Source organism: Atractosteus spatula, chromosome 20 (genome assembly GCF_055471065.1).
Source record: "Atractosteus spatula isolate fAtrSpa1 chromosome 20, fAtrSpa1.hap1, whole genome shotgun sequence".
Lineage (NCBI taxonomy): Eukaryota > Metazoa > Chordata > Actinopteri > Semionotiformes > Lepisosteidae > Atractosteus > Atractosteus spatula.
In genome coordinates this window covers 4,149,728-4,172,224 of record NC_142725.1, presented here as the reverse complement: position 1 = coordinate 4,172,224, position 22,497 = coordinate 4,149,728, and the positions used below count along the sequence as shown (strand labels likewise).

The 22,497-nt window shown below is 37.1% G+C and overlaps 1 protein-coding gene across 2 annotated transcripts in view; it reads right to left on the bottom strand.

The window, feature by feature from the left end:
* zbtb40 (zinc finger and BTB domain containing 40) overlaps positions 1-12,332 on the bottom strand; it is a 35,211-nt gene extending 22,879 nt beyond the window's left edge. Inside the window, exons 1-7 of one of the 2 annotated variants that reach the window (XM_088938422.1) lie at positions 12,195-12,332; positions 9,724-10,410; positions 9,020-9,147; positions 7,035-7,227; positions 3,908-4,053; positions 1,504-1,696; positions 717-853 (exon numbers count right to left, since the gene is read on the bottom strand). In XM_088938422.1, the coding sequence (XP_088794548.1) occupies positions 717-853; positions 1,504-1,696; positions 3,908-4,053; positions 7,035-7,227; positions 9,020-9,147; positions 9,724-10,399 (1,473 nt within the window). In that variant the 5' untranslated portion in view covers positions 10,400-10,410; positions 12,195-12,332. The remainder of the gene's footprint in view (positions 1-716; positions 854-1,503; positions 1,697-3,907; positions 4,054-7,034; positions 7,228-9,019; positions 9,148-9,723; positions 10,411-12,194) is intronic. The other variant, XM_088938423.1, reaches the window with a different exon arrangement.
* Between the last annotated feature and the right edge of the window lie 10,165 nt (positions 12,333-22,497).

Here is a 22,497-nt window from a genome sequence, read left to right as displayed (position 1 = left end):
AAGGTAACAGGGGAAGAGGCAGGCCTAGAAAGAGATGGATAGATTGTGTGAAAAAAGATATGGAGGTATGTGAAGTGAAGTGAGGAAGATGTGCTCGACAGAGACAAGTGGAGAAGAGCAACCAAAGCAACTGACCCCAGGACAGTCTGGGACTAAGGCTGTGAAAAAGAAGAAGAAGATTAAATACATGTTAAGACAAGAGCAGTCAATATTAAGTGATGTTGTAGCTAATCCATCACATTTACTGATCAAATCAAATTGATTTGTCAGATGCCCCAATTCATCAGGAGCATTTGTTCGTCTTAAATAAAGCTAAATGTCTACATTCTGCGCAACAAAATCGAGATCTATGTGTATAAACTTTCGGATTAAGGCAAGAAGGTCTTAGATACACTGCAGCTTGTGAAATTCTTACAGCTGAATCCTACAGATGTTTTTTTCCAAACCCCAGCAGATCACACACGCTTTTAATGTGCTTTCACACAACCAGTCCCAGCTGCAGACAGATTTCAATAATTCTCTCTTACAGCAGTGGAGTGCAGTCCTATGTTTCAATCTTCTCAATCATTTCAATATTGCATCCCAACAAGTGCATTTAAAAACTAAACAGAGGAGTACTCGAGGCCTACCTTTCCTACAGTGCCTGCAAATGCTCTTCACAAAACCTAGCAATGAATAAACACTGAATTGTGGATGAGCAGTAGCTAATTTTATACCTTTTGATCTTCTGCAGACACATCATCAGCTGCTGCTAGACTTTCAAGAAGAGGCTGGGGATCACAGATCGACTCCGAGAGCCTCTGATGGTATCTTCTCAGGAGATCTGTTTCATATTCTTCTTGGCCTCTATCTTCTGAAAGGAATGATGTTAGTGTACGCAATTGCTAACTTTGTTTTTTATACTAAAGTTTTGGAACTTACAGGAAAAAAAGACAGGGCTTACATGAGAGCTGCATTTTATTTTCATTTTATATCCATTATGTGCTTTCTGAACAATTGACTTATTATTTTATGTCTTTTGTTTTTATTTACCATGTTAACTTTCCAATCCAGAAAACAATTCTACTTAAATGTTAATGGGAGAAAATGGCTCATGGGAGCATTTAAGTGTTTACATTTTTGCATATATTTTTCACATTGTTTTTTATTCTATTAGATCAGTTTCCCTTGTGTCAGCGCTTAAGATTCCAAACAGCCACTTGAACAGGGTGCTGTTCCATGTATTCCAGGTTAACCTCCAGCAAACAGTGATATCCATTATGCAGCTAGAATGACTGGATAACATACTCTGATCATACAGTACTGTATATACAACAGAACTGATCACAGACTTGAGCAAACAACCTTCAAGTAACAGAACCAGAAACAGAACTGAACCAGAAACCTCACTGCCACATTCTTCTCCTGCTGTGTAATAAAGATTCCCTGTCTCAACACCAGATCTTTAATCTGCCACGATTCACCCTGGTTTAGCCACCTCGGCCCAGGAGAGACACTGCTTACCTTTGCTCTGAAATGTGGTCCCTTCTGCCACTGTTGTGTCCAGCAGCTTCTGCAAGACAGGGAAGCTTGATTTGACAGCGTGCAGGAGCTTCAGAAAGCTGCTCTCCTCCAGCACTTTCTCCACCTTCACTTTATTCAGGAGACTCTGAATGGCCTCCCTGGTGCACACATCTCGGCAACACTGGAAGACAGTCTGAGAGATACAACAGAAAAACAAATATCTTTTCAGTTTAAAGTTTTACACAGAGATCAGTCTGCTTTACAGTTTCAGACTAAAAGTTACTATAAGTTCTTACAGAACTGCTTAACTAAAATCTTATTTTTCTTACTGCCTTGCTGTTAATTTAATTACTGCAACAGGTATTCTCTAGGACATGATAAGAGAATTCATTAGTATTTAGTATGTAATTCCATTAACCGTTATTTAACTAATTAACCGTTACAAGGTATCCGTGATATTGATCACTTATTTTTCTTTCATGGTACAGTGTGTGTGACCAGTGTTCATTTCTTCAACAAGTTCTGAGACACAGACCGAAGGCTTTTTTTTCAATCATGGAGGAAAGAAGGGAAATAAAGGGAAGTTTAAATAACTAAGTTAAAAATTTAATTCAGCCATTTCTACATAGGACACGTCAGGATGAAAAGCAATCTTATGTGCTGAAGGTAGTGCCAGCAGCTATGTTTTTCTGAAGGCTGATCCCATCAGATTTCAAAGTCTATGCCACAGTGGGTCTGCTTATTATTACTTGGTCATAATCAAAATCAGGCCAGTACTCATGCACCTGTAGCTGTCACTGTTCCATCTGGACCACAGATTCCAAACCAGTATAACAGAGTACAAAGTGACAGGGTATATATTAAATGAGCAAAAGACCACACACACCCTGGAAATTATCAGGCCTTGCAAGCCATCAGAGTTAAACGGGACCTCTGATGTTGTGTCATTCTGCAATACCAGACAGCTATCTTTAAATGCTCTCTGTCAGGTATTTCCTGTCTGCCTTTGCAAGTCCTATGTGTTGCACACTCTGTGTGGAATGTCTTGGGAGAGTTGGGGGAGAACCAGGTTCTCTGCCCTGTGGTGGGAGTCTGGAGCAAGTGGGTAAGTGTGGGTGTGACTGCCAGGAAGCTGTTGACAGTGCACACTGCTTGCTTAATAAAAAACATATGTTCACCTTGCAGTTTGCTCATTTGTTAGAATCAACTGGTGCTTGTAAATTCCACAATAGCAGTAATTTTATCAATAACTTTGACAAAAATGCCTTATTATATATGTTATATGTTTGTGCTTCTCAGACATCCCATTCAAGGGGAAGTGCTTTTAAAAATTGCTCAGCTTCATGGTGGAGTGAGGCAAGACTTCAGCTAACTTCCTCTTTTGTCTGAAGTCATCCCCACTCTCCAGAACAACACTATGGAATGTTGCCCTTGTTAGAGATGACAAAGCAGGAAAAAACTAGACTCAAAGCAAAGAGCTGATAAGCCAAAATGACCCGATTGCTGAAAAAAGACAACATGCTACTCGTCAATTCTTGTAAGCTGAATGAACTGCCTGACAGCCTGCTTTTTCTCTGAAGGTAGCTACATTCATGCAATTATTTCTAGCAAGAACAAGTGACAAATGTATTCCTTTTTGGTTCTTAATATTTAATGCTTTACTCACATCATGCTTCTAGCTTTGTTTGCAATCTTTGTTGCCATTATAATAGTTTATTTTACGTATTTGCATAATTGCTTTCCCTGTACATCCACATACTACTACTAATAAAAGGACATAAGCAAAGTATTAAAAATGGTCATAACAGACATCTGCAAAGAACACAATGACCTCAATCAAATTTCCCAGGCTAGGCTATCCATCTAGCTAATCAGTGTCCAAAATCATTGACAGCACTAGTATTTATTTAGTTTGCAACTGTAGAAACCTTTTTATTTATTTTTTGTTGTCAGAAGAAAAATATGACCTAACAATACAGAAGATTTTTTTTATTTGATCATGAACATTTAAGCTGTAGAAATGATTTATACTAGATAAAGACTGAATACTAGAAAAATATTTGAAACCATAGATTGCTTTAGCAAGGAAATGCTGTATTTCAGCTGAAGTAGATTGTAGGTTGCCCTCTTAATTTTTCAAAATAGAAATAACTGTTTTATTTACTGGCAGCAGTATTGTCTAACGGCTTGCTGTTTTGAGCCATGTTAAGAAATTGTGCTCCGCATATGTATTCTTCACTCTTCAGTATACTGTATATTGTTCTTTTGTTCTTGCATTAGAATACCAGGAACCAAACTCAATACATAAAAGTTAAAACTTTCAGTAGGCAAAGATCTAGTTAAAATATTTCATTATAAATACATGTTTAAGAATCCCTATCTCTATTACTTTTTTAGGAGTTACCTGCTTTTCAGTTTCAGTGAGAAAATCTTCCTTCATATTGTCCAACACCTCAATGATTGGGCTCAGGTGAGAGATGCTAACAATCAACTCCTCTGCGTGATCCACAAGCAAGCGCGATGCCGGCTTCTCATCAGGAACCTGATGTGCTGTATGCAACAGTTACAGTTATCAGCATTAGTGTCTCAATGTCTGCTTCTCCATACCACAACACAACTTCAAAAGTCAAATTATCACCCATATAAAAAATACAAATACATTTGCTGCTTGAGATTGTAGGACAGGTAGAAGTTTAATTTCAAAACTCAAACAACTGTCCTTTCCAAAAGCTGAAATATTAATACAGTCATCCATGTAAATGAATGTAATCAGACCTCAGCAGACCGTTAAACACAGATTAGGGGTTTTCTCACTATAGTGCAGTATATTTCTGCTTTTAAATTCTACATGTACAACTCAACAACTACTGGTAATGGGTTTCAGTTTTAATGTTTCTCTTCACTACATAAACAGACACTTTTTTATCTGTTGTGTTGTACGTTTGATCAACAGTTGTGCCCTGTAATAAAATTCCACAACACTGCTGGATTTGCATGCAGATGTTTTTTTCTGCTCATGTTTAAAAGGTTTATACTTTTGCTGTGCACCAAATCTGTACCACCCTTTTTAATCTGATGGGTTAATGTTAAACCTGTTAACTATAGAATAAAACTGAGTACTTAATAATTTAAAAAACACTTTTCATCTAACAGAGCAACAAAAGTATTTTAAGACTTGTTAAAGAAGAAATAACTTATTTCGTCATCTTTCCTTTTCAGCTTTTTTTTACTGTTGTATCTGAAAGATTCAAGAGTATTGAAGTACATTAGAAGGGAACAAAAAAGACTCCAATGTGACTACATAACCTAATTTGAGCTTTGGTTCTGGGATTATAACAATTTAACAGACAGAACACAATCTGTTATTACTCTACAGTTACACTGAATGTAAAAGGTGTTAAAGTGACATTTTCACAACAGTTACTACTGATAAAGGCATTTTAAGTTTTTTTACTGGGGGCAGATGGGCATGTTAGCATTTTGTTTCCTTTTCAAATGCCCTGTACTCCAATAAATGTACAGTACATTACTATATGAATGTAAAACAGAAGTTCAAAATAAATGCCCTTGTGTGTCTTTCACAGAGCTAATGATGCTATAACATAAAATTAATTTTATTCTTATTATGTTTTAAAACCTTGCTTTTCTTTCAGTAGATGGTGTCTGGCAAAGGTATTCAAACCCTTACACTATTTTACAGCTATTTGTATTTGCTTTGAAGTTTACAGTCATCACATGTTGAAGTAGCAATAATATTTGTTATATTATTATGTTATATAACATATCATTTATATTAACATAATATTACCTTAATATAAATGATAAACATAAATGACTGACTCCTCACATTCAACCCAAAAAAACATAAAAGATATAAGAAAAGTTCATATAAAAGAAAAATGGAAAGGTCATGATTACAAAGTGCTCAAACCCTTTGCTGTGGCAAACCCAAATTGATTTTGCTTGGGTGTGTTGCGTGTGATGGCTACAAAGGAATAAGCCAAGGTTCTACACTCAAAAGTAGAAGGAAACAACAAAATGTTTCGGTGCTTGGGTGTGTTGCGTGTGATGGCTACAAAGGAATAAGCCAAGGTTCTACACTCAAAAGTAGAAGGAAAAAACAAAATGTTTCGGTTGTTGAGACTTCTTCAGTTGCCTCACCTGAAACAACATGGAAATAACCTTTACTTGTTCCAAATCAATTTAGGTGCACATAATTACCTGAAGGAGCCTGATAATTAGTTGAGTGGCCTGACTATGTACAATAATAGTGCTGTTCATGATTTCAGAACACAAACCTGTCTCTGTGAGGTTCCTTGGTCAGGTAATGGATTTCAAGCACAAATTCAAACATGAAAACTAAAGAGCTTTCAAAGCAAGTCAGGGGTCAAAGCAAGTCTCTGAACATCTCCGTGAGCTGAGTCTAGTCAATCATCAGGAAATAGAATGTGCATTATATCATCTACATACTGCCTAGATCGACCTGTCTCTCCAAACTGAGAATCTGCGCAAGGAGGACACTGGTAAGGGATGCCTCTGAGAGGCCAGTGGCAACATTCAAAGAGCTAAAGAGATAAACAGCTGAGAAGTGAGAAAATGTCAGTGAGTCAATAATGCAGTATGCCAGGCACTTCACAAACCTGTCCTGTTTGGCAGAGTGACAAACCCATCTTAAGTCCCACATACAGTTTGCAATTATGCATTTAAATGATACAGTAAACACGTGGCTTTGTAGTCAGACAAGACAAAAGTGGAACTCCTTGGCGTAACTGCTTGGCAAAGCATTACATCTGACTCAAAGCCAGCACAGCACATCTCCCAGACAGCACCTTCCCTGCTGTCAAGTACAGTGGTGGCAGAGTCATGCTGTGGGAATGCATTTACTAAGCAAGGCATAGACAGAGCAAAGTACAAGGCAATACAAGAGGAAAACCTATTTAATTTTTCTGTTTAGGTCTGGGGTAAAAAAAAATCACTTTTTGCAGAATACTGACCCTGAATAAACTGGAGTGACTTAGGAATACGAAACTGAATCTCCTCGAGTGGCTCAGTCAAAGTCCTGACTTGAGAATCTATGGAAAGGCTTGAAAACTGCTGCCATCAGCAAAACTCAAGGAACCTAAGAGAGATCTTGAGCAAATCTGACAGTTTCACCAAGTCAGTGTACATATCTTGGAGAGACTTAATTGCTGCCAAAGGTGATTCATCTAAATATTGAGTTAATGGGTCTAAGTATTTAAGCAATCAACTTATTTTGGATTTTTTCTATTAGGTTTGATTACATTAGCTATCACTTGTCTTTAGATTAAGCATTCAAGTTCATAATAAAATATTATATTTAAAAAATGTGTATGCTCAATTTTGTAATTTTACAAAATTGGGAAATATAGGAAAGGCCTGAACACATTTGCAAGGCACTACTGTACTGTACATATCCATATCTACACAAATGTCTGTACTTTCTCCCTGCCATTACTTTGAAATAACCTGTAAGAGTAAAAGACATGAGCATATTGTCCAAGGGCTCTTACCATCTCGTTCTGTGTTTTGCTCCCCCTGGAGTGGATTCTCCAGCACTGTAGCCAGATCTGGGCAGAGTTCTCTTAGGGCTTCCAGTAATGTCAGCAGGGTCCGTGTTGACAGCTTTTTACTGACCACATAATTCAGCAGACTATGGAAAATATCAGTCACATCTGGCTCTCCTTTACAGCAGTCTAAAATAACCTGGAGGAGCAAGAACACTCATTAAGTCAATCAAAACAATATCAAAATATTCCATAAGGTTTGCCTTCAGTGGATCAAAGTATGTTTAAATAGTCGGAGCTTAGGCTTCTTTGTTCACATGAAAGATTTTTTTTTACATTTATTGTTTCAGTCCATGAATTCAGGTTTGCATGCACTCAACTTCACTGTTAATGGAAAACGGTTAAGGTAATCTAATTTTTCAAAGAAGAACCCATTGCTACTTTTATCTTTCCTTTTCCTATTTCAGTTGTAATACTTCTTTACCGTACATAAACCTAGTATCACAATTTGGACAACCAGCACACTACAAACCTCTTAGCCAATCAAAATGCTTTAAAGGGCCACATAAAAGATATTATGACAAAGAAGGAAATGCAAACAATGCTAATGCATTTGCAAACTGCTTCAGTCATGTAAGGAAAGGACACACCTTAGTCAGGTGATCAAGATGTGACTGTAAAATGCCTTTAGGCTTCAAGGAGGTTCAACTAGTAAATGTAAGAGCTCAGAGAGCGGCAGGAGTCCTACTACCCAGATACTGCTAGTTCAAGACTGGGCTCTGTCACCCTGTGTCAGAGAGGACAAGTGGGTGAGCTAAAGTTATTTAGGGCTTGTGTGTCTCCAGCAATGACTCCAGGAACCTGCTTGATGACTGCAAGCCAGTATAATGCATTATCAAGCGAGTCTGTAAATCCCTCCTCAAAACTTACATGTATTTGATTGCCTTCAACAGTTAATCTATTTCTCTTTTATTTTACTTTTATAAATGGTTTTATAGCATTTTTGTTTATTGTAAGATAAGATCACTTTATTGGCCATACAGTATACAATTTCTTGCATTAGGAATTTGTCTTTTCGCATACCACAGCTTGCTCTCCTTGAGACACACAGACAGAGAGAGAAGTCTGGGTTCAGAGCGCAGGGTCAGCCATTTTTATGATGCCCCTAGAGCAGTTGGGGTTAAGGGCCTTGCTCAGGGGCCCAATGGAGTAGGATTCCTCTGCCGGCCGCAGGATACAAACTGGCAACCTCCCAGCCACAGGCGCAGGTGCAGATCCTTAGCCACAGAGCCACTGATCCACCCCATAACAGTTAATTTATTTCTCTCTATTAACTCTCTCTAACTAACCCCATATTGTAGTTAGTTATATGTATAATGTATGTAAACTTTCTTGAGAATGCTCTGGATTGAAAGGCACCAAATAAGAATAAAATTGATGGATGGATGGATGTGAGGAACACTGCTCCTGCAATTGCCTGTTCTCCTGTAAGGTGTGGAGCATGCACATTATCAAAAAGCTGATGGCTCTAATAGATGGGAATGTTATAAAAGAGCATACAGATTACATCTCTTTCCCTTCACATTACTCTTACAGCAGCTATCAGGGAAGGTGATAAATAATTGGTGTTTGTAAACAGGGAGGTTATAAAAAAGATTATAATTATTCAGTTCTTTGAAAAAAGGATATTCTTTGACTTTCCATACATTCTGCATAGACACTAAATATCTAGTCACCTACAAACATACACTATCATCTTCAGATTCAATTACTGGAATTGTGCTTATCTTAGGATGCACTGCAGGGGGCCCACGCTGTTGCACTGTACTGATGACGCACGCAGCCACATATATAAAGACTGACACTGATGAGAAATTCAATTGAAGTTACAATTTTAAAAAGAGCACATTTCTTTTTTCAGACTGAAGTGAGAAGATAAATCACAACTCTTGTGTCATCTTGCTTTAATGTTAACAACAGTGTACTCCTACCAGTTTCTCCACACTTGAAATTTCCTCCCACTTTTCCACAGCATTAATCACCGGTTGCACATTTCCAATGGCTCCAGCAATCTTATTTTTGTTCTGCTGCAAGAACTCCAAGTATTCCTCACTTTCCTCTGAAAAAAGAACCCACAAAAAATGTTATATTCATTTTAACCACAATCCAGGACACATTCACAGTGCTAAAAATTTCACATAAAAATGAAAGATATTACATCAGAAAAGAAAAGTAGAGCCCTGGAATGTTGATGACAACTTACTGCCAAAACATCCTACTTAAAATTGAATATTAATGGTAATAAAACCTGAAATCATTATTCTGCTAAATGAACTTCAATTACTGGTAGACTTTTTTTTTTCTGGGACTATGTGAAATATACCTAATATGTTTCCCTTTTAAATTTGAATGCTTCTAGAAAACACTAGTTTTCAGACATTACGCAAAATGTATAGGATATTTAAAGAAAAAAACTTTACATTCAAGTACTATTTCCTTTTTGAGATACACTGGTAAATATTTTTCAAAGCAGAATCTATTTTTTTACAGTAAAAATATTTGAGCAAGTTGAGAAATTATTTTTGGGGAGGGAACACTGGCTGCAGTGTATAATGAAGCTGTTGCTGCCAAAATAGATAATTTAAAACCTTAATTTAAAGTGTGGCTTTCTGTTAATAAGAATAAATGTAAGTACCTTTAGTCACAGTAAGGGCCAGGCGGCCTCTTTTACAGGGAGGAGAATTTTCAACACTGCTATCCCAAACTCTTGGAATGGCACTATCTCCATTTTTGGCCGGATTCTCTTCCTCATCCACGGGGGGATTCCCAGTCTTCTCACATGTGGCCTCAGTGGATCCCCCCTCCATTTCCTCCTGAGCTGCTGCTGGGGTGGGATCAATGGGAACCTCGGCTGCCTCACTGGAGCTTGGAACAGCAGCCACAGGGGAAGATGTGTGCTCTGATCCTCCCAAGGCCAGATCTGTGGCGTCAGCCAGTGGTTCTGTAGTAGCCGGTGACTTGATGAGGTCATTAAGAATGTTTTTGCAACTTACAGCTACGTCAAACATCTGGAGGCTGTCGGCCGCTGCAATGATCCTGGTGAAATTATGCTTGCCAGGCGGCAGCTTGCCTGTGTAGATCATTTCCAGGAGGCAGGAGAACTCCTGGGAGGTGACAACAGAAGAGTCGATGGAGATGGTGTCAGAGCCCTCCATCAGAGACTTGAATAGCAGACTGGAGGCGGCCAGAACCAGCTTGTGGGCCCTGTGGAGTGCTGTTCCAATCAGGATAGTGCAGTCGCAGAAGCGCCCATCCTTCCGCAATGTATGCAACTGCTGCATCAGCTGCCGACTGTAGTTGGGAAGCTCCATTGGCACCTAGTCTGGACAGAGAAGGAAGCAGATGAAGTGTGCTTCTGAGCAGAGCTCTCCAGTACACTGAGTAACTCATTGCTTATACAGTATGTACGTCAGCAATATTTCATTACAATCTGAATCTTGAACTAATCTTGGATATACTGTAGTTAATTTAAAAAAACAAAGCAGCTATGTCAGATTTGGGATACTGCATACTCTCATACAAACTTCATGAAGGAGATAAACAGTACACATGAACATAAAACTTATAATACTTTTATCACAATTATCTATGCAAATATTTGCCCCCTTCAGATCACCGTGGGTTCAGTCCATCATTCTCTGTTGATTCATTGTAAGATCCAAATCTATCTACAGTATCTAACTAATCGTGGAGATGAATTTGGGTGTAGGGTAATGAAATTTGGGCTGGACCTGTATTTCATTAATGAGATAACTATATAGGCCTACTTTTTCCTATTAATTACTGTTTTATAGCACAAATGAGCCTTTCAATGGGAGTACTATGCCTAAAGTGATGGTTATCATGACTAATATCATAAGCAGCTGCAAATGAGAAAGAATGAAGAACACAGTAGACTAATAGTTCTGTTCCACAACTAAAATAAACACACGCATGACCCTGTTCTTGCATGAGCATTATACAGCCTTTATATGTCCTCCCTCTGTGTAACACTTTGCTTCACAACAAGCATAACAAGAGGGGAAGCAAACTACAGTGCATATATAAAATCAAAGTTAGTTGAAGTCAACTGTCAAACAACATCCAAGAATAAAATTGATTAACACCAAAATCAAGATGTTTTGATGAACAGCACCAGCAACTGACAACATTAATTGCAACCCTAGTTTAAAATTAAAAATCCTGTTAATGCTTATCCTACATAACACAAAACAGTAAATACCATTTTCTTAACATGAACCTAGAATCGATACAGTACAAAAGGAATTTTTCTCTTTCAGCTTTGAACAGAGCAAGAACTCTAATAAGAGATTCACTACATTGTTACAGAAGGTATAATGTCATTTTAAAGCTACTTTGGTCAAAAGATGTGAAGATGTCCAACTCCCACTACATATTACCAGGAAATGTATACAGTCTTGAATAATTTATAGGGTTCTCTTTTCTTAATAATACTTAATGTATTAGTGTCTTATGGCAAAAAAAAACTATAAACTCGAATAATTTTGAGACCCTTGAGCAATAGAACAAACTCCTAAATCTGCAAAACCAAAACGAAACAGTTATAATACAAAATGGATCGATATCTATATAGCAGATTTCATTCACTCTTCAAGATGTGTGGAAAGAAAATTTCTTTTAATAAGGTGAAAGGAGGGGCAGACGCCAGAGCACTAGCGTAACGGTTTACTGTACAAAATCTATGTCAGAGCCTGCACGAATCAGTATCATGCTTGTGAACAAGTAGATCACACAATGCAAATGAAGGGGGCACTCAAAGAACTGTTTCACTTTCAGATATATTACACAACCCAATACAGCTGCATGCAGATCACTACTTTTCTGCTAAGTTTTAAAACCCTGCTTTCCATTCACTCCTTTGTAGAAAGCATTATTCATTATGCTTAAGCCGTATAATTTTTCTACAATTGGACTATTTGATTTTCTTCTACAAGTTGTAAAATTTACGATTTTAAACTATATTAAACGGAACTATTACTGGAATACTACAGTATAAACCAGTTCTAAAAGGCCGCAATGTATAACTCAACAACAATGAAGGAAAAGAGCCCAACTAGAAACCCCAGCACCTTCTTTACGCTTTACCTTGAATCAGATTCAAATCGACCAGCTCTTTATTTAAACTCCATCCGCTGACAAATTTATCTGGAACAATAAAGATATTTTCAAAATCCCAACCTCTGCAGCTACAAACAGCAACACGCCATATTGAAATCCTCTGTGTACAGGCAGCGCTACCTCAACACGTGACAGCAGCGCGGCGGCTCCCTCATCACGTGACAAGAAGGGGTTTCACTGGGAAGATTGTTAATCAGCAGCTTTGTGACGCCAGGCTGAACTGGGGGGGTTCTTAAAGGATTCATACCTGACAGTACAGTTGTAACATATTAGACAACATTAAACATAAAGAATTCATGGATTTTTCTTAATAAAACCTCAAATGCCATTTATGATACAGTTATAAAATAATACACTTTTCAAACCTGGGAATGTACTGTAGAGATTTGAGGACCACAATGATGTCCTGGAGTTTGATCAGAGAAGACAGATTACAATAATTCTGGGACTAAAAGGGATGTAATACACACATTGGTTAAAGGAACAGAATCTTTTTTTAAATTAAAAAAACAATCTAAAATTAAAATGTTTTGACATGACAACATTCTCAATAAGAAAACACAATTCTGAATACAGAGACTGAAAATAAACTATTTTAGTAACAATGATAATCTAGTAAATTTCTAGCAAACCAATTTAAATGACAGAAAGAGAAATTGACTATTCCTGCAATAAAAGACTACAAGCGAAATATAGTGTCTGAATAATCCACTAGAAATTAATACCACATTTCACACTTTCTACAGCAAATTCTATCAATCTAATTGGAGCGCAAATATAACTGATATATACTCCTTCCTGGAATGACTGAACTTAACAAAACACAGTAAGGAAGAAGCAGACACCATAGACAAGCCATTCACAAATTTCATCAAGTAGTTAATCAAAGGTCCAACAGCAAAGGTGTAGGTTCCGATGGTTATCCCGCTGTATTTTATTAACACTTCTGGGAAACAATATCTCCTCTATTCTTAAGAATGACAGTGGAAATAAAACACACTTTAACTATTCCTGTGTATAGATAGATGGATAAGACTTTATTGATCCCAAAGGGAAATTGAGGTGTTACAGCAGCCCAGCCCAAGACACGCAAAAAGAGACATCAGAATAGACTAGAAAGTAAAATAAGTACAGCAATGCAAAGTAAAATAAATAGAGTTAGGTGTGTGCAAAATATGCTACAAATCACTGTACAACAATAAAGTATGTGCAAAATGGACATGGGTATATACAGATTGAAAGTACCACAGTATAAACAGTATATTAATGCAGTGTCCAAAAAGTATATTAGTACAACATGCTGTTCATAGATGAGCAGATGAAGGGCTAGCAGTCCTAGCCTAGGGCAGTGTTATACACCCTGGCAGCTGCCGGGAGGAAGGACCTGCATGTGAATACTGCTCTTATATCTGTACTTTTGAAGCCAGATAAAGACCCAACATCGTGCTCTAGCTATTACCCCCTTTCTCTTACTAATATCAATATTGAAATTATCAGCAAGGCATTAACAAACAGAATAGAACCTGTCATCCCCTCATTTAAACATTCAGACTAAAAAAGATTGATTAAAAGTAGAAGATATTCAATAACATGTCATCTGTTTAATCTTATAAATACTTCACAACACAACAAAATAAAGACGGTAATTTTATTACTAGACACAGAAAATGCCATTGACAGAGTAAACTGTGAATTTTTATTCACAACTCTAGAAAAACTCAGTTTTGGATTATCATTTCTTCAGTGGATAAAGATACTTTACAAATCACACATGGCAACAGTTATCACCAATGACCTAACCTCACAAAACTTCACCATGCACATCGGCACCTGACAATGGATGTCCACTCCTTCCTCACTATTTGCAATATTCATAGAGCCATTAACCTCATTTTTCATAATAATAAAATACACAATATACAAATCTTTACGTAGATGACATTATTTTATCTACAAAATCCATCCATTTCACCTCCCGAAACAATCTTAGCAACATAATTTCAGATACACCTGACAACTGAGTAAACTGGACAAAAATAATTATATTACCTCTAGCTAAAGATAGTTGGAATGTTGAAATTCTCAAATTCACTCTGTCCTTCAATTTTGTCAAATACCTTGTAAACAATGTCTCTCCTATCCCGTCAGACTTGTTTCACCTCAACTTCGAGTCTGTTTTGAAAGACATTGAAAACAATCCTAACCGCTGGATGCACTTTCCACTTACTATAATTGGACAAATAGTAGCCATCAAAATGAACATTGTACCTAAAGTTAACTACTTATTCACAACAACCGTAGTTACACCTACAAATTATTGGTTAACAAAATTATATTCTCCCATCACAATTTTTTTCTAGAATAACAAAAAAAACCTCAAATTAAACATTACAGAAAGAAAATAAAATTTGTGGACTTAATACACTATATTTCTTACATTACTACTACAAATCAGCTTTAGTATTGTACTTCATACAGTATGTTGATACTGTACACCCAAACCAACAATGGTTAATATTAACATCCCTTGATTAGGATTTAACAAGCAGAATGGGGTGAAATAGCAAATTATGACTTACCGTTTCTCAGCAAATTCATTAGGCAACACACTCTTTTTAAAGACTCTGTAATCTCTACAAATCTTCTGACTTGGTGGAAAATAAATTCAATCACTAATTTAACAATGACACCTTGTTAAGTACACTCCAGTTTGGCTCAGTCCAGACTTCCTGATAAAAAGATTATTTATTTTTATTCCACAGAGACAAAAAGGAATCTCACATTTTGAGCATAATACTTTCCTCAGCTTCACAGATATGAGCCTGAAATGTGGTATTGAAGAAAAATATTACATTCAATATCTGCAATTGAAAAATGTAATTATGACAAAGACAAATATTATCAATAGCCCTCTGCAGCCACTGCCATTATAAGAAAACACTGATTACATTTCTAATTTAAAAAATTATATCCAAACTGAATACAATTTTTAATTATAAGTAAATATTAATAAAATTATTAATTATCAATAGATTATACCATATTTCTTTCCCTTAAAGACTGGGAAAATGAACTCCACAGATGTAAACTTCTGTATTCAAATCACCATCAACACTTTTTCTATGACTAAAAATACTAAAATACAATTAATACAATTTAAAGTTATTCTTAGATGAATATTAATATATTCATAGTAATTAATGTTATTGAAAAATGTTGAAGATGAGATGAGCACATCAGAGACCTCTGACAATCACTTCTATGCCACCTGTGAGTGCCTTCTAATCCAACAGTTCTGAAAAATTGGTCAAAATATTTTTTTCAAGAATTGTAGCATCTCACTTTCTTCATCTTATGTCTGCTTGGTGACCTTTCACTCTTAAGAGTCCACACTCAGAAACACCTAATCAATACTAATTTCTCTAGGCATTGCCAAGAATAAAAGACTTCTGAACTGAAAACTAGAGACAAGATCACAATATGTCAATAGTTAAACCTTCTAATAAACTACAGTACATAGCACTTGATAAGATTGCAGCTTCTTATAAAAATCAATCTAAACAGTTTAATGAGACTTGGGATTATATCTCTAAATTTGCCAGTAGTTTAATGTCATATACAGTATGTGCACACATGTATACACACATATTTACATATTAAATATATTCACATATTTACATATTAAAATCACATATTGGAATATACTGAATATATAGACACCAATGCCGCTAAAATTATTCTCTACACAGTATTACATTATATTCTGTACATGTATACATATTTATACTGTATTCCAACATAACCTTTATTGCAATCCTTATTATAGCGATTATATATTTTTAATTAATCTATGCATGATGGTAAACATCACGTTATTGTATATTCTTCTTTTCTCTTTCCTATTCCCACTTTCAACACCCGTCCTGAGCATCAACAAGACATGTCTCTGGTTCTCCATTCCTCCCTTTTCCTCTTTCACTCTCAAATTCTCTCGTAACCCCCAGACATGTCACATACTGTAGGTTCAGTCCGTTTGATTGTATGTATGGTTGTCTGTTGAAAATAATAAAATGTAATGATAAAACACACCTTAAAAACTGAAAAAATAAGACAAGGCCGATCATAAGAAAATGACAGTCGGACATGGCGATGTTAACAAGCTCCAGTGTCGGGCAGAAATGAGGCAATCATACAACTGGAGGGACCGTGAGATAAGAAAGTGGACAGTTTCAGCTCACTCATTCTAGTCATCAGCAGGGGCAATTGGAAATGACTTGCACTTTAGGTCGACAGTTGTTCTCAGGAGGATCAGTGTGATGAAGTTACAACATGTTAAACTGTAGGATTATTTTTCTGCTTTCCCAATGCTACAGTTTAATAAGGTGCACATACAATAGAAATGTATCAGAAATATAAAAATAACTCCGGCCTGCCTGAAGCATACACATTTTTAATGGAACAATATTGTGCTAACAGTATTGCTTTTTCAGACAAGTATTTAAATAGTTTTTAATCATTTCTTCAAATGCTCATCCTCCCCCTGGAATTTATCATTATTCTGCCCAGGTCTTAAAATCCAAGAACTCAGCCCAGGATTTGTGGCCAGAGTAGAAATGAGGAAAATGAGATGTTTGTAAAGATATTTCCTATTTTATTTGAAAAAGGGACAAACTATTTTAATTGGCATCAGCCTATACTGTACTGCAGCGATTTTAATTATTTTTACTGAAAGTTGTGCTCACGTGTAAGTCAACTAGAAATGAGATTTAAAGGACTGTAAAACACTTCAAAATCTCCCTTTTATATTAAACAGAAGCAAAACATGAATAAATCTCTCATTTTTGTACATCACCTTGTTATTAGTTATTATTGTGTGTAAAGATTACACTTGCACTTACAGTATAGGAGGGGTAACCTTAAAATGATGATACCTCGTTTGTTTTGACCGTTATATTTTAGTAGTTTTCCATTTGATGGAGCTTATTTCTTAAAACAAGTCATAAACACACAACAAAATTCACGTGAATATATTTAAAATGTAGAATATATATATTGAGTTTAATGCCTTTTTGTTTTGCTTTCAATAGTTGTTCTTTGCCTGATACATTTGTACTCCAAATACTACAGAAAGGGTATTGTCAGCAATGGGCCCTTTAATTGTCTTCTTAACAAGCCCTTCTAGCCTTTCTATAGATTTCTTGATGAAGATGGGTGGCAGACAGCCTCAGGGCATTTGGCTCATAGATGTACAATGCTCAATCACAAGCTTTAAGTTGCACATGAGTTTAAAAGATGGATGCTTGCAGCTGCGTTTGCTCCCAAACCTGTCACTGCCTTCATTTGACAAGATTAGTGCCAGCATCACCTGAAAGAACAAAAACAGCTGCCAAATTATGCCCTACCTTCCACAATGACTTTTCTAAGTCATTTTCTCAACACTCCACTTTTTCAACATTACCTCTGTGTCTAAATTAGCACACTTTTGCTGTCATGTGGTGGACCAGGAATAGGACAAATTAATTAGGTCACTGCAGTTTGGCCTTAACATGATGTGAGCTGTGTATTTTATAGAGATGTCAAGAACCAGTTTAAACTAATCAGTCTTTCCTCCAAGTATTCCTAATAGTTTTTTAGAATTAAATTGTAGCACAGAATATAAGGTATAACTGAAAGTGCTATAACTGAAACATTATACAGCACAAAATAACAAACATTTATTCTGGCAGGGTACACATACATTTGGATCCACCACACCCTTCTACAAAGTGTGTTACTAATACTACATACTGTACAGTATCTATGAGATAAACATCAAAGTTATTTAATCCATGCTAAACAAAATGGCTGATCAAGTTCTACTAGTATACAGAGCTACATGTATGTGCAAGGGCCACCTGATATATTATGCAATGTGTCTTTGTACCCAAGTCAACCCATTTTGTTTTGCTACCATTTCCAATTAAATGGGTTTAAGTCACAAGTCACTAAGACATACTTTACAAATACTTTGCTCCTAACCTTTACTACTTAACAAGAGCCAGCTCATCAAAGTCTAGGTTCAAAGTAATTTCATGTAGTTTCAGACCGTACATGAACATGTACTGTACATGACAAGAAAGTACATGAACACCCCATGTTGACAGCAGCCTTCATTAGTGGGGGGCTCTTTAATTCACCTCAGGTCAGCAATCTTTATTTCTCAGCTAAGCCAATCAGCTCAAATATTCCTATGGGCTGCAAAAGAAAATTCCTCTATCATGTGTCCTGATGCAAAATGATTGTTCTAGTCACAGAACTGTTCTAGCAGGGACTCTAAATAAAGGAAAGTGAGGACTTGGAAATTTAAACACAACGAATCAATGATCATTGATCAAGCAACCGGAAAGCCATCTTAAGAGTATCCCCTGCCTGTAAGATCTGACCTCTTGTCATGGAAGAGTCACAGGTAATGGAAAGTTGCATTGTGATCAGACCTTGAAATGTGCCGTTTGTTCTCTGCTCTTTCAAATCCTCAGGCAGGCAACACTTGTCCAACCTCTGTATAACAGACTGCTGGAAATAAATTTATTGCAATACTAACACAAGATTACAAAAAGTATTTTTACATGGAATTTTTACTCTTTTATGATAGTTTTCCCTACATTTACATTCATTTACTTTGCTTTTCCTAGTTATAATACAATATACAATTAATGTTACTAGCCTACACAAAAAGCATAACCAGATGCCAAGATAGAAGAATGATAAAACATTACCACTGCCACATCTCATGAAAAGCTCAGATACATGAAAAGGCAGCTGAAAAACAGACATTATAGCTGAAAAACAGAAGTACAGGAGCTCTTAAGTTGAAACTATTCTAGCATTCCTTCAGCCAAATTAATCTTACCTTTAACCACTTATTGATAGTATCCCTTTAGATGTGCATTTAGCACCAATTCTTCCTAGTGAGTCATAGTAAAAAACAAACAGCACCACCACTTTTCTCTGTGAGTCAGTCCTTTCAACTTCCCACCATTCCTGCCCATTATCTGTATCTTGCTTTTTATGTTTACGCTGACATCACTTTTATAAATACATGTCAAAATGTCCCATAGAAGGTTTCAGAAGGCAGAGAGAGCACGTCTGTAGAGAGCCACTCTTTCTCTATAATGCCAGTGTTGACATTTGTAACAGAATGGAGCAACACGTTTTGTCAAAAAATAGTGTATAGTAGGGCTAATAAGTGATCAATGAATCATCAGAACTTTTTGAAAGATTTCACTAATACAGTGGGAGTTTTTAATTATTAATTACGATTTTACAGTTAGGTAAGTACACATTTTTTATACTAGCCTAAAATAGCCAGGAGTTATGATGATATTATGGGATGTACAAATTTGCAAGGGATGCACATACTGTAACTGCTCATAGAGTCATTATATAGCAAAATAGGTGTTCAACCTAAACTAAAAGTTTAAATGCCTACTTGTCTGCTTCTTGGGTGATAGCACAGGCTGTATTTAACTGAATGATATTCAATCCAATTCAATTTATTTTTATATAGCGCCTTTCACAACATGGTTGCCCCAAGGCGCTTCAAAATGCAAGTAACCATACATTTTGGGAATACAGAACAGAAAACCAGAAGACAATGGAGGAGAGGAACCAAAAACTCCTTAGTAAGGAGAAAAAAAAAAACTCTAGGGGTCCAAGGTCAACTGGCTGCCCAACCCCTTTAGGCATGTTAACATTATATAATTAAAAAAAGGAAATAAATGAATGAGGGTATTAATCCATTTCTGTAGAACTGTAAAATCCTCCTAAACGATAGCTATATCCACGATGTCCTTCTTGGATCCATAGCATTGCTGCAGCATCCAACTCAGATGGTGCCCAGCCCAGGCGCCATCCGGACATGTGGGGAGGAGAATAGGATAGTTTGGTCAGAACAGATGTATCTACCTGGTGGGCCAACACAGAGACACACAATGGCATGTACAGCAGCACCAGTAGCCATGGTTGCAGCAGGCTATACTGTAAGGTGTGAGTAGGTTAGACTGAAGTAATAGGTCTTCAGTCTGGATTTGAATACTGAGATTGACTCGGCATCCCCATTAGATAGACAGGTGTCAGACCTCGGAGAGCCTAGTACAGTAAGTAAGTAGAAGGATTTTGAAGTCCACCCTGTACCTGACAGGAAACCAATGAAGAGAGCAAAGTATGGGGGTTATATGGTCGTACTTTCTGCTCCTAGTAACAATTCTAGCTGCTGCATTCTGAAATCGCTGTAAGGTGCTGAAAGAGTGGTGGGTGCTCCCTGATAGTAGGGCATTGCAGTAGTCTAACCTGCTGTATAAAGGGGCATTTATTAATTTCTTGTTTTGTCTTCTTGTTGTGTCTTGAGTGGAGAGAAAGTGCCTTAGTTTTGCAATATTTCTTAACTGTAAGAAGCATGTTTTCAATACTGTTTTAACATGAGAGTTAAATGAGAGCCTTGTGTCTAATATGACGCCTAGGTTACATGCTGAGTCTTTGAGGCAAATTTTAAAATCCTCTGAGTTAAGTGCTGAAGTTATAGTAGTCCTGTCACTATTGTTTCCTCCAAGTAACAGAACCTCAGTTTTATCAGAGTTGAGTAACCAAAAGTTTTCACACATCCAAGTCTTTACTTCATTAATGCAATTAACTAAAGTGATAATAGAAGAGTTGTCGTTAAGTGTAAACTAAATGTATATTTGAGTGCCATCAGCATCTGAATGAAAGTTAATATTATGTTTTCGTATTATCCTACCTAGTGGCAGCATGTAGAGATTGAACAATATTTGCCCTGATCCCTGTAGTACCCCAAATTGAACTGGTGACATTGACGAAGCAGTACAATTATTAGATATTTGAACATAATGAAAACGGTTAGTTAAATATGAAGTAAACCACTTAAGGACAGTTCCACATAAACCAACCTCAAATTCAAGCCTGTGTAACAAAACAGAGTTGTCAACCGTGTCACAGGTAACACTAAGATCTAAAAGCACTGCTGCATTCCCCGCATCAGTACGTAACAGAATATCATTTATGATTCTTGTTAATGCAGTTTCAGTGCTTTGGCCTGGGCGGAATCCAGACTGTAATTTCTCAAGTATGTTATTTGAGTCCAGATATGACTGAAGTTGGGCCACAACTATTCTCTCAAGAATTTTAGATAGAAATGGGACGTTTGAGACAGGCCTGTAGTTGTTAAGAACTTGTGGATCCAAATTTGGCTGTTTAAGGAGTGGTCTAACAATCGCTACTTTAAATTGATCAGGTACAACGCCTGATGCAAGGGACGTGTTGATCATACTGTAACGCAACGGGGTTCAGGTGGGCACCCTTGCCGCATCAGCTCGGCCCCGTACCGTCGAACGGGGGGGCTCGAACCCGGGACTCCTGCGTCACTCAACAGGGACCCAACTTGTTAAGCTAAAGAGAGATCTCTCTCGGCTTACGGCCATCAGTGGTATGTAAGAGCCGGCTTACCAGAGCGGTGACATCACCGCCCTTCCCTGTAATAGCAGGACTACAGCCACTGAGCTGTGGAGAGATCTCTCTTTAGCTCAGCAAGCTGAGTCCCTGTTGAGTGATGCCGGAGGCCTGGGTTTGCGTCCCCCATGGTGTGGGGCTGACCTGTGAAGGCAGAAGGCAAGGGTGCCCGCCTGAACCCCCGTTGTGTTACAATACTAATTATAGGTCCTGCCAGTACTTCGAGGGAATCTTTGACTGGCTGAGTGGGGATGGGATGACAACCACATGACATGTGGTTGACTTTGTCTTAATAATTCATTTTTTGAGTTCTTATTCATTAACTAATTGAAAAACACTAAAGAGGTGCTCATATTGTTTCTGTACCAGACTTCTTTGCGGCTTATTTGATTGTGTTTGAAGTCTGATGGTGTTAATCATTAAATAAGTACATGAAATCATCACTACTAAAGTTAGATGGTGCTATAGAATCGGTCTTATTTGTTAGATTAGCTATTGTCTTAAATAGGTAGCGAGGGTTATTTTTATTGCTTTCTATAAGTTCAGAGTAGTAAGCTGAACGAGCTCTATATACAGTAGGTGTTTCTTATATTGTTGCAGGCTATCAGTCCATGCCGACTTGAATACTTGCAAACCAGTAGACCTTCATTTGCGCTCTAGTTTGCGGCACTCCTGTTTAAAGGATCATGTGTGATCATTATACCATTGAAAGTCTCTAGTGGTTTTGACTACCTTAGTCTACAAATTTCATCAAGGGCCTGTTTGACCA